The sequence below is a fragment of the Otolemur garnettii genome, unplaced genomic scaffold (assembly GCF_000181295.1).
Source record: "Otolemur garnettii isolate 467f Iridium unplaced genomic scaffold, OtoGar3 scaffold00031, whole genome shotgun sequence".
Lineage (NCBI taxonomy): Eukaryota > Metazoa > Chordata > Mammalia > Primates > Galagidae > Otolemur > Otolemur garnettii.
Window position 1 is genome coordinate 11,711,325 of NW_003852426.1, and position 10,322 is coordinate 11,721,646.

The following is a 10,322-nucleotide window of genomic DNA, read 5'->3' on the forward strand; positions in this document are numbered from 1 at the left end:
AAAAAAAAAAAAGAAAGAAAGTCTGTGGGTGGCCCTATGATGAGTAGGCTTGGATCTCTTGTGGGGAGGGAAAGTTGAGCAGTGATGAGGAATAAGTGTATGCTAAACACTCTGTGCTTCACAACAGTAAGAAGAAGTTGGCAGTCCTGCAGCAGCAGGTGCACTGCCTGTCCCTACTCTGGCAGCTCTATAACTTAGAGGCCACAGCCAGTAGCCGCAGGTTTGCCTGCCTGGCCACTCTTATGCAGAAGAATTCAGCTGAGGAGTTTGCAAGTGAAGCCCAGGTGAGCAATTCCTTTACTTTCAGACCTCACTTAGAAACCTCAAGTACTATGGACAAAAACTCTGGTTTTCCAAGCATAGTTCCCAAATATCTCCACTTAACTGGACACCACTAATCACATGTTTGAGCAGGTTCTTCAATTTGCAGTTTATAAATGGGTTTCCAGTTATGAGGTTATCTGTGAACTCCCAGACTGAAAGCAGAATTTTGTGTTTATGTTCAAAGGAGCATTTGAGGAATGGTGGGAGGTAGGGAAGGGACCATAGCTGTCATCAGATGCTCAAAGAAACTTGTGAACTAAAAAGGATTAGAATAGGGTGGCACCTGTAGCTCAGTGAATAGGGCACTGGCCCCATATACCAAGGGTGGCAGGTTCGAACCCGGCCTTGGCCAAACTGCAACAAAAAAATAGCTGAGTGTTGTGGCAGGCACCTGTAGTTCCAGCTACTCGGGAGGCTGAGGCAGGAGAAACGCCTAAGCCCAAGAAATGGAGGTTGCTGTGAGTTGTGATGCCACAGCACCCTACCAAGGGTAACAAAGTAAGACTTTGTCTTTTATATAAAAAAAAAGAAGAAGGAGAATTAGAACATCTGACTTAGGAAAAAAAAAAAGGAAATGTGTCCTCCTAATTTTAGTGTCTATCTTTCTCTTTTATCCATATATTTAACAAATAATTGATGAATACCTATTATATTCTGGACACTGATTTTAGCTCCAAGGAAATATAATAAGAAAACACATAGGTGATAATATATTTATATGCAATGGAGAAAAAATAAAAAGGATGCAGGGGGACATGGGGTTCTGTGAGATGGGGATAGGGTGCAGTTTTAAAATAACATGGTCAGGGAATGCCTCACTGAGCAGATAAAACATAAAACATTGGAGCAAATATCTGAGGGAGGTGAAAAAGTAAGCCAGGCTGTCTAGAAGAGTGTACAGGCCAAGGGCACAGTGAATACCCAAGGCTACTCTCTGTGTCTGAGGGAGAATGAGAAGGCCCATGTGACTAGAGGAGAGGGCCCATGTGACTAGAACATGAGCCAGGAGATGAGGTCTGAGGGGATGGGGAAGGGCTGGTAGTCGATGGTGTAGCTCTTATAGGGATTTTGGCTTTTACTTTAAAAGAAATGGAGAGTCATTGGTAGATTCAGAAAAGATGGGCAACAAGATCTGCTTATAGTTTAATAAGATTATTCTAGCTACTATGTTAAGAAAAACTGAAGGGAGCAAGAGAGGAAGCAGGGAGACCAATTAGAGGGCTACTGTGGTAATTTAGGCAAGATGCGGTGGCTTATACTATTAAAATGACAGAAGTGAGCAGTGGTCTTTTGCCAAGAAAGAACCAACAGGATTCACTCATGGATCAGTTCTAGAATGTGAGAGAAAGAGAAAGTCAAAGATAATCTCAAAATTTGTGACCTGAACTTCTCTAGAGGGATATTGTTGCTCTTAATTGGGATGGAAAAGTCTGCAAAAAGAACATGTTTAGGGGAAGATTTGGGAGCTCAGCCTTGGGCATGTTTAATTTGAGATGCCTGTTAGACACCCAGATGGAGACGTGGAGTAGTACCTGGATATGGGAAAGGTCTGATCTGGAAATACAGGAGCATCAGTGTGCAAATGCTATTTAAAGCCATAAAACTGGGAAACCACTGAGGGAATGAGCATAGAAAAGAGGTCCAAGGACTGAGGTAAAAGTTCCAATTTTAAAAGGTCAGGTGATGAGGAGAAACCAGTGAAAGAAACTGAGAATAAGTTGCCAGGGAGACAGGAGGAAAGACAGTGTTTCAACAAAAAATGAGCCATTATCTGTGTCACATGTGCATGTAGATGTACATAATAAAGATCTAGGAAGCAGTCCTGAAGAGCTCTCAGGCCTTAATTACAGAAAACAAAGAAGAAACAATTTGATTGTGTTTTGAAGAGGAAAGTCTTGGAATGGAGAGAAAGAAAAGAGGCATGTAGGGTAAATGGTTTGTTTAAAGGACAGGCAGTGAGAATGATCCATTAGAAGTCCTAGAATGGGAAGGAGCTTGATTTCCTAGCTGGAGTGGAAGCGACACCAGGAGTCTAGACTGAGTGAGCAGCGTGGCACCAGGCTTTTACACAGGAAGGGGGTGAAATGGAAACACCGTGTGAATGTACAGTGGGATGTTTTGCCCTCTGTTTGTTGCCCTGCAGATCGTCTCTACCTACTTGGACCTCTCCCAGTTGTCCCAGAACATGGGCAATCGGGAGAAGTGGCTGCACTGTGAACAGATAGCCATTCAGAAGAGCACCCTATGTTGGTTCTCAAGGGAGGGATTGTTGACCACAGCCCAGCTCATGCAGGCCCTGGCCTACACCAAGCTCTGCCTTGGCCATCTTGACTTCTCCATCAAGCTGGGTAATAGGGTTTAGGGCTGGTGGCCTAGGGCTTTTAGAGAGTCTTGGATCATAGCTAGACCTCACACCAAATGTTCTTTAACCTCCTTAGGTTTTCAAGCTCATGAGATATGCAGATACCTCAAGAAACCAGCGCTGGAGAATCTGGTTCTTTCAGTTCTCTTCAGATCTGCATTTCTGAAGAAGAAGTATTAAGATCATTTTCTCTCATTTGTTTTTGCTTTGTAAGAGGGGTGGATATGTTTTGGTAGTGAAGTTTGGAGTAAAGGTGGAGGTAGAGATGCTGTCTTTCTATTTCCATGTCTAGAGATGTCTTTCCCTTGACCCCTCCGAGCATTATTTTCAGTGTTGGGCAGGAGAGTTGGGAGGGGAAATGCAAGAGTCTGAGCTGCTACATATTTCTCACCACCTGGGGCTCGTGGACAAACTCTTGTTTTCCTTTTTTAATTCATCTTTCTGTAAGAAGGTAGAGAATTGCAGTAGCTTAGGACCCCAGAAACTACCTCAGAGGCATTTTCTCACCTCCTTGTCCTCGAGACAGGTATGATTCCAGGTGTTCTCTATGGAAATAGAGCTTTGGACGGGAGATTTAGGGGATTTTAGGCTGCTTTGAAAGTGTAAGTTCCCCTCCTTTCCTTTACCATCCTCCTCACTTCCTAGCTGGTCCGAGTACCTCTGTCTTTCGGCAGATTTGATCTGTGTGTCCATGTGTTGGAGAGTCAGTGGGCGCTCATTTCCCAGGGGCATGATGTCCTTGGCCTGGCCTGCTTTTACTCTGCTTGCTTAGATCTGCTGCTCTACGGAAAAGGTAAATCTTACACAGACTCTACTGTACTCCTCAGGGGTTCAGGCCTTAGCTGGGGCCCTAGGTTTAGGACAATAGACAGTCATGAGCCTATGGCCTCTGTGCTTTGCTCATGGCTCCTTAAAGTGTGGGAACCCTGTTGTGACTCAGTGGTGTCTGCCTTTCAGGGTTTGTTTACTCCACTGTACCACACACCTTTTATTCCCCAGTTCCTACACTGACAATATATATTACCCTCGTTACCTTCTCTGTCCACAGGATTGCTGTGTCGGCCTTTTAGCGAATGTCTGCAGTTCATTGAACACTATGAGCATAGCTGTGTTCTAACCTCTCAGAGCAATGTCATGCTAGGGATCTACTCCTCCCTGGCCATGTGGTAATGTCTTTTTTGAGGTCTCTGGGAAAGGGTAGAAATTTAAGTTACTTAAGCTATCTCACTTCTCCAGGCAGAACTATTCAACATCTGTAATCAACTTTTAAAGACCATTCATCTCCCATACTTTCTTATTAGAATGGTTCTTGTCCCCTTAACAGTTTTGGGACTATGTGTTGAAGGTTCAGTTTATAGTCACTTATAAATGCTAGCTAGAGTAACCCATGACAAGGTTGAGTATCAGTGGTCTCCTTGTGTGTGAATTAGTAGCCTTAGCCACTTTGCAGCATCACAATTCTGACTTCTCAGGAAGTTAATTAGAGCCTTAAAGAAGTGACAGTTTTATGAAAAAGTCAGGGTTGGTAAGCAAAAGATAAAGCTGAGAGTCATAACTCTTTCCCTCAGGTTTGCCCAGGACGCACAGTGGGACCTGTTTGAGCACCATTTATCCAAGGCCTGCCAGCTGGTGAAGAGAACCAATGCCTCACTATTTGGTTCACATGGCTTTGTCCGATTTCTAGAGTGCCACGTACTAATGTTACAGAAAATGCCAGAGGGTATCTTCATGCATATTCCCTCAGAGACTCGCAGCCAAACCCTCAAGGTACCTATTTCTCCACTATCCTTCAGCCAACACCCAACTCATTTGGTTCCACCCTGTGATACTCTTTCTGACACTTACATCTCTCCCTTAGTCCTCCTCTCCCTAACTTTGTCTTCCTTTTTTCCTTGAGCCCTTTATTTCTCCACCCAGACAGTTTCCACCTACTGCTTATATCCTACCAAGTATTCTAACCTCTAGATCAGGTCTTGGTTTCTTAGCTTTCTTTCTTTGCACAGCTACTACCTGTTAACATTGAAATGTTAACATCTGGCCCTTCTCAGTGGACCTACTCTTTGGCTTAGGCAGTAGAGGTGATAGATACCCCAAGATTTGACTATTACATATTATATGACTGTATCATAACATCACATGTATCTCCTGAATATATAAAAGTATTATGTAGCCATAATAATTAAAAATAAAACATTTTAAAACAAACAGATCTGAACTTGAAAAAAAAGACGTATTTTAATTCCTCTGTACCCTAAAACCAATTTCCCAGATCTACTTTGCTATCAATAACTCCTTCCTGTTTCCCTAATGCCTGAGTGAACGTGCTGAGTGGGGACTGTGGTAAGTTCTGATGAAGTGGAGTGTTAGGGGAAGAAAGTACTAATTCCAGGTCTAATGAACCCTCTTTTCTTTTCAGTACTTTAAGGAGTTTTTCTCTCGATGTGTGACCTGCCCTGTTTATCATCAGTGGGTCTCTGAGCTTAAGGCCTCTGTAATGAGATGTGGAAAGAGAGAATCCATGTACTTCACTAGCATCATCAGACCTTTTGACAACCACTTGACCAGGATTTGGCTAGAGGAAGAATCACTGGAGGAAAACAACTCTTATGGAAGAAATTTAGGAATGGAGAGTAAGCATTTCTTCTTGGAACTCTTGTGTAAGAGACGTAAAGAACAGTCTCAGCTGGGCATGGTGGCTCACGCTTGTAATCCTATCACTTTGGGAGGCCAAGGCAGGAGGGTCACTTGAGCTCAGGAGGTCCACACCAGCCTGAGTAAGAGCAAGACCCCACCTTCCCCAAAAAATAGAAAAATTAGCTAGGTATGGTGGCACATGCCTGTAGTACTAGCTACTCAGGAGGCTGAGGCAGGAGGATCACTTGAGCTCAGGAGTTTAAAGTTGCAATAAGCTACAATGATGCTACTGCACTCTACCCAGGGTGACAGAGACCTTGTCTCAAAAAAAAAAAAAAAAAAACAGTAGTCTCACATTCTTGCTCAAGAGCATTTAAAGGCTGCACCTCTAAAGTAAAATGTGACACACAATTGTAAAGCATTAGTCTTCATCTTTTTTTTTTTTTTTTTTTTTTGCAGTTTTTTGGTGGGGCTGGGTTTGAACCTGCCACCTCTGGCATATGGGGCTAGCACCCTACTCCTTTGAGCCATAGGCGCCACCCAAGAATTAATCTTCATCTTTAAGTATAGTCCTTTCCCTAGTGCCAGACTCTGCCGCCTAGACAGACAAGGATCTTTTATATTATTAAACAGTAGTTCTGTCTCTTTGAGTCCTTTGTTTCAGCATGTATAACCCTCAGGTTTATCGTTGGTCCCAACTTAACTGAATTGTTTCCTTGGAGCAGCTGGATGGTCACTAAGGGGAGAAGGCCTTAAAAGTCACAGTGTAATGTCTGTGGAAGTAAATGGTGAGAGGAAGGCAAGAAAAAGAGGAAAGAAAATAGTGCTTTTCTTCCGGGCCCTTCAGATCTCTTCCTTTCCTAGGGCCACTAGTTAAATTTATAATTGCTCTGGGCATTCCTTGTGTTTGTGATATTCTTTATGTTCCTCCTTTCAGGATTTGACAGAGTGGCTGATGTCAAGGATGCAGAAGAAACTCAAGAATATATGTGTTAAAAGAGTAATAATCTGAAGGGAGCATGCTTCTCTCATTGTAGATAACACAGGGAAAGGAAATGCCCCAGATTCCCCTCTTTAAGATACTGTGTAGTGTACATATCAAATATACTAGTCTTTTACAGTCACTGCTATCTATATCTTTATCAGAATAAAAGCCTATGTTTCTGAAGCATGCCACTTAAATCTTTTTTTTTTAACTCTTTGACAGTCATTAGTACAACTGTACAACTGTAACAAAAGTTAGAACCCTGGGTTCTAACCCTGGGTTAGAAGCTTTGAGATGAACTGATTTATTTTATAAGGTGGGATCCATTAGCAGATGGAAAACCAATACCCTAATAAGAGGGTTGTTTTTACTTAAAAGCTGGCAGTGCCATGTGCTTTGGTGTTGTCCTCTTTAGATACAGATTTGTTAATAGGTTCATCTTTTCAGAAGTACATAGGGTTGGGGGAATCCATTTCTCCTTTGTCTTATGTGATTTGGGCACTCCCATGAAATTGTGAAGTTGCCAGGATGTATATGACTCTAGCTTCCTTCCTTTTTCTCCTCTCTATTTGTAGCTGCCATCTTAGGCTTTTATCTGTTTGATAGTCTTTCTTCCACAGAGTATGATTTTCCCACTGATTTTTTTTTTATACTTTATTACTCAATCGTCTAGTGTCCATAGAGTCAATCAGGGAATGTTATTATAGCTACCATTTATTGTTTACTTTCTCTGTGCTTAAAATACATTCTCTATATCCTTATCAATTCTATAAGGCAAGTACTATTATTTTCCCACATTACACATGAGATAAAAATAGGACAAAAGAATGTTATTATGAAGATTAAATGAATATACAGCATTTAGAACAGTACCTGGCACATAGTAAGCATACAGTAATTGTTACTATTATCTGCTCAGTTCTTGTATTTGAAAATAGATATTACATTTATATGATACAAAATTCAAAAGGAACAACAAAAGTATGTAACAATGAAAAACTCTTGCCCATTCCTGTCCTCCCTAGAAGTAATCAGTATTTCCACATCTTTGCTTGTCCTGGCAGGATCATTCTATGTAAATGAAAGCAATAGTATATATGTGCTGCATCCTGCTTTCCTTTTTTTTTTTTTTTTTGCATTCCCTTTTGGAAACATATAAAATACACATAACATAAAATTTACCCATTTAGAAAACACTTGAAGGTACTGGCCTGGGAAAAACTTTATGAGCAAGGACCCCCCTAGCAATTGCAGCAACACCAAAAGATAAATAATGGGGACTTGATCAAGCTAAAAGCTTTTGCACAACTAAGAGTACCACAAACAGAGCAAACAGCCCTCAAAATGGGAGAGGAGTTTGGCATGTTATGAATCTGGCAAAGGCCTGATAACTAGAATATACAGAGAACTCAATAAGAAAAGTGCAAACAACCCTCTATATAAGTGGGCAAGAGACTTTAACACAGGAAAACACATAAAAAACTGCTCATCGTCTTTAATCATCAGAGAAATGCATATCAAAACCACTCTAGGGGCGGAGCCAAGATGGCGGACTGCAGCCAGCTTTTTATAGAAGCTCCCATCCAGAAGGAGGCTGAAAGGACAGAAGCTTAGCAAATTAACTGATGGTTTGGAGCAGAGACAAGAGAGAAGATTGAAGAGTGCACTTCAACCTTCCTGAGGCGAGCTGCGACCCCAAAAATACAACCAAAAGGTACAAAATCCACCACCAAGCGGATGTGACTCCCCTCACCCACAACAAGGGCTCACAGTTTACTCCATGCAAACAAGCAAGCAGAGTTCAAACTTCCACTCTATTCCACGGGAGAGACCCCCTAAAAACTGGACCTCCTACCCCTGCTGGCGTGCCACGGCACCCTCCAGCCAGACATAAAACTGTATAAATCTGTATATATTCCCCACCTGCAACGTTGAACTCCGAGGAGTCCCCACCCACCCACTCCAAGATCTGGAGGTTTATTACCTATGGAGTCCTGATTCTTGGGCATCTCCTTGAGAGAAGTTGAGGGGGAAAGGGCTGATGCTGTTCTGTGCTGACTGTGGTGCGGGCGTGAGGAGAGGAGGATCAGCTCGGGGGACGCCAGTGCAGAAACGGTGGCATCCTGAGTGGCATGCCATTCTAGCCCCAATCCTTTGAGCAAGCAAAGGTTCCGGACAGCAGCCACAGGCAGGGCGCACTTAACTTTCTTGGGTGGAGCGCCAGCCCTCAGGGGGCTACTGCGGCTGAGACAAAGGCAGTGGGCAGGCAGAGGCTAGAATTGACACCTGAGTTTAAAGCTGAATGCAACCTCTGATTTACAGAGAAATCTAGCCAGACAGAAGCCTAATTTAAACAGGCAAGGCCCCCCTGCTGAACTCAGATTTCTGGCTGATTTTGCCAGGTAAACCCCGGGAGCAGTGGCCTACTGGAGTGAATAGGGCCACAGACCTGGGGGATTACGAGTGACTGGGTGCAAAGTGGGGAAGGAGGTATTAACCTTCCCAAACTAACCCATTTGCCAGGTGGATCCCTTTGCCCTCGCGGAGCACTGGAGCAAGTTATATCTGAACTGCAAGCAGACCCCTCTTGTCTAGCTCCCAGAGACATTTGAACTCTTCCACCTGAAATGGGTGCTGACTGGGACAACTGATTTGGACCCCTCAAACCTGGTAGACCACCCAAGGACTATTCAAAGGGGCACCCCGGGTGTATGGTTGAGGGAAGGTTTGAACTATATAAAACTATATATTCTTCACCTGCAACATTGAACTCTGAGGAGTCCCCACCCACTCACTCCAAGGTTTGGAGAGAAATCTAGCTGGACAGAAGCCTAATTTAAACACGCAAGGCCCCCCTGTCGAACTCAGATTTCTGGCTGATTTTCCAGGTAAACCCTGGAGCAGTGGCCTACTAGAGTAAATAGGGTCACGGACCTGAGGGACCACGAGTGACTGGGTGTAAGGTAGGGAAGGAGGTATTAACCTTCCCAGACTAACCCAGTTGCTGAGTGGGTCCCTTTGCCCTCATGGAGCTGGGCGGGCCCCAAAACTGCTTGCTAGAGTTGCACGCCTTACGGGCAGCAGGCTCCTGCTCTGGGCAGACCCTGTACTGCTCGCTAGGGCTGCAGGCATCCCGCAGGCAGAGGCAGAGAAATCCTCCATTCCAGGTAGACCCAAAACAGCTTGCGAGAGACACACACACCCCACGGGGGCCAGGGGAGGTGTTCCCCGCTCCAGGCTCCCAAGCTGGGCGGACCTAGAACTGCTTGCTAGAGCCACGCTCACCCTGCAGGTAGTGGTGGAGGGGTCTACCACTCTTGGAGGGCCCAGAACTATTTGCTAGAGCCACATACGTCCCTTGGACAGAGGTGGAGGAGTCCCTCGCTCCGGGCTCCCACACTGGGAGGGCACAGATCGGCTTGCTAGCGCCGCAAGCATCCAACAGGCAATGGTGAAGTAGTCCCCCGCTTCCCCCCCCCCAGCTACTCTCGTGGGGCTGAACTAGGACTGATCTGGTCGCTCGTGTACCCTGCGCTACCGCTGCCATTCCCCTACCCTCTGGCTGCTCCAGGGTGCTGAACTAGGACTGATCTAGCCACTACAGTTCCCCTGTTCCACCAGTTGCCCCAGAGGGGCCGAACTAGGACCAATCTGGCTGCTGCCAGTTTCCTGCCCCCTGGGCGCCTGGCAGGCTGAACGAGGTCTAATTTGGCCACACACACTCCAGTGCAGCTGCTGCTGTTCCACTGCACCCCAGCTGCCCCAGCACCCGAGAACTGGGAGAAGACAACAGACACGCTCTGCCTGTTTCTCTGGGCAACCAGAAGAAGCCATCAACTGAACAGTTCTGATAAGGCCTCCAAACAAGGTAAACTCAGCATGGGACGGAACCAGTGGAAAAACTCTGGCAACTCAAATAACCAGAGTAGATCAAGTCCTCTAAGGGAAAAGAGGGAAGACACAATTGAAGACCCCATCCACACGCAAATGGCTGGGATGTCAGAAATCGAGTTCAGA

At 44.7% G+C, this 10,322-nt stretch overlaps 1 protein-coding gene and 1 pseudogene across 1 annotated transcript in view; both read left to right on the forward strand.

Moving 5' to 3' along the window:
- LOC100952087 (adenylate cyclase type 10-like) overlaps positions 1 to 6,439 on the forward strand; it is a 44,277-nt gene extending 37,838 nt beyond the window's left edge. The window contains exons 26-33 of the mRNA XM_023512817.1: positions 128 to 284; positions 2,468 to 2,672; positions 2,763 to 2,859; positions 3,361 to 3,479; positions 3,735 to 3,852; positions 4,255 to 4,453; positions 5,103 to 5,316; positions 6,258 to 6,439. Coding sequence (XP_023368585.1) covers positions 128 to 284; positions 2,468 to 2,672; positions 2,763 to 2,859; positions 3,361 to 3,479; positions 3,735 to 3,852; positions 4,255 to 4,453; positions 5,103 to 5,316; positions 6,258 to 6,316 — 1,168 coding nt within the window. The 3' untranslated portion in view covers positions 6,317 to 6,439. The remainder of the gene's footprint in view (positions 1 to 127; positions 285 to 2,467; positions 2,673 to 2,762; positions 2,860 to 3,360; positions 3,480 to 3,734; positions 3,853 to 4,254; positions 4,454 to 5,102; positions 5,317 to 6,257) is intronic.
- Positions 6,440 to 9,331: 2,892 nt separating this feature from the next.
- LOC100941131 overlaps positions 9,332 to 10,322 on the forward strand; it is a 14,228-nt pseudogene continuing 13,237 nt past the window's right edge.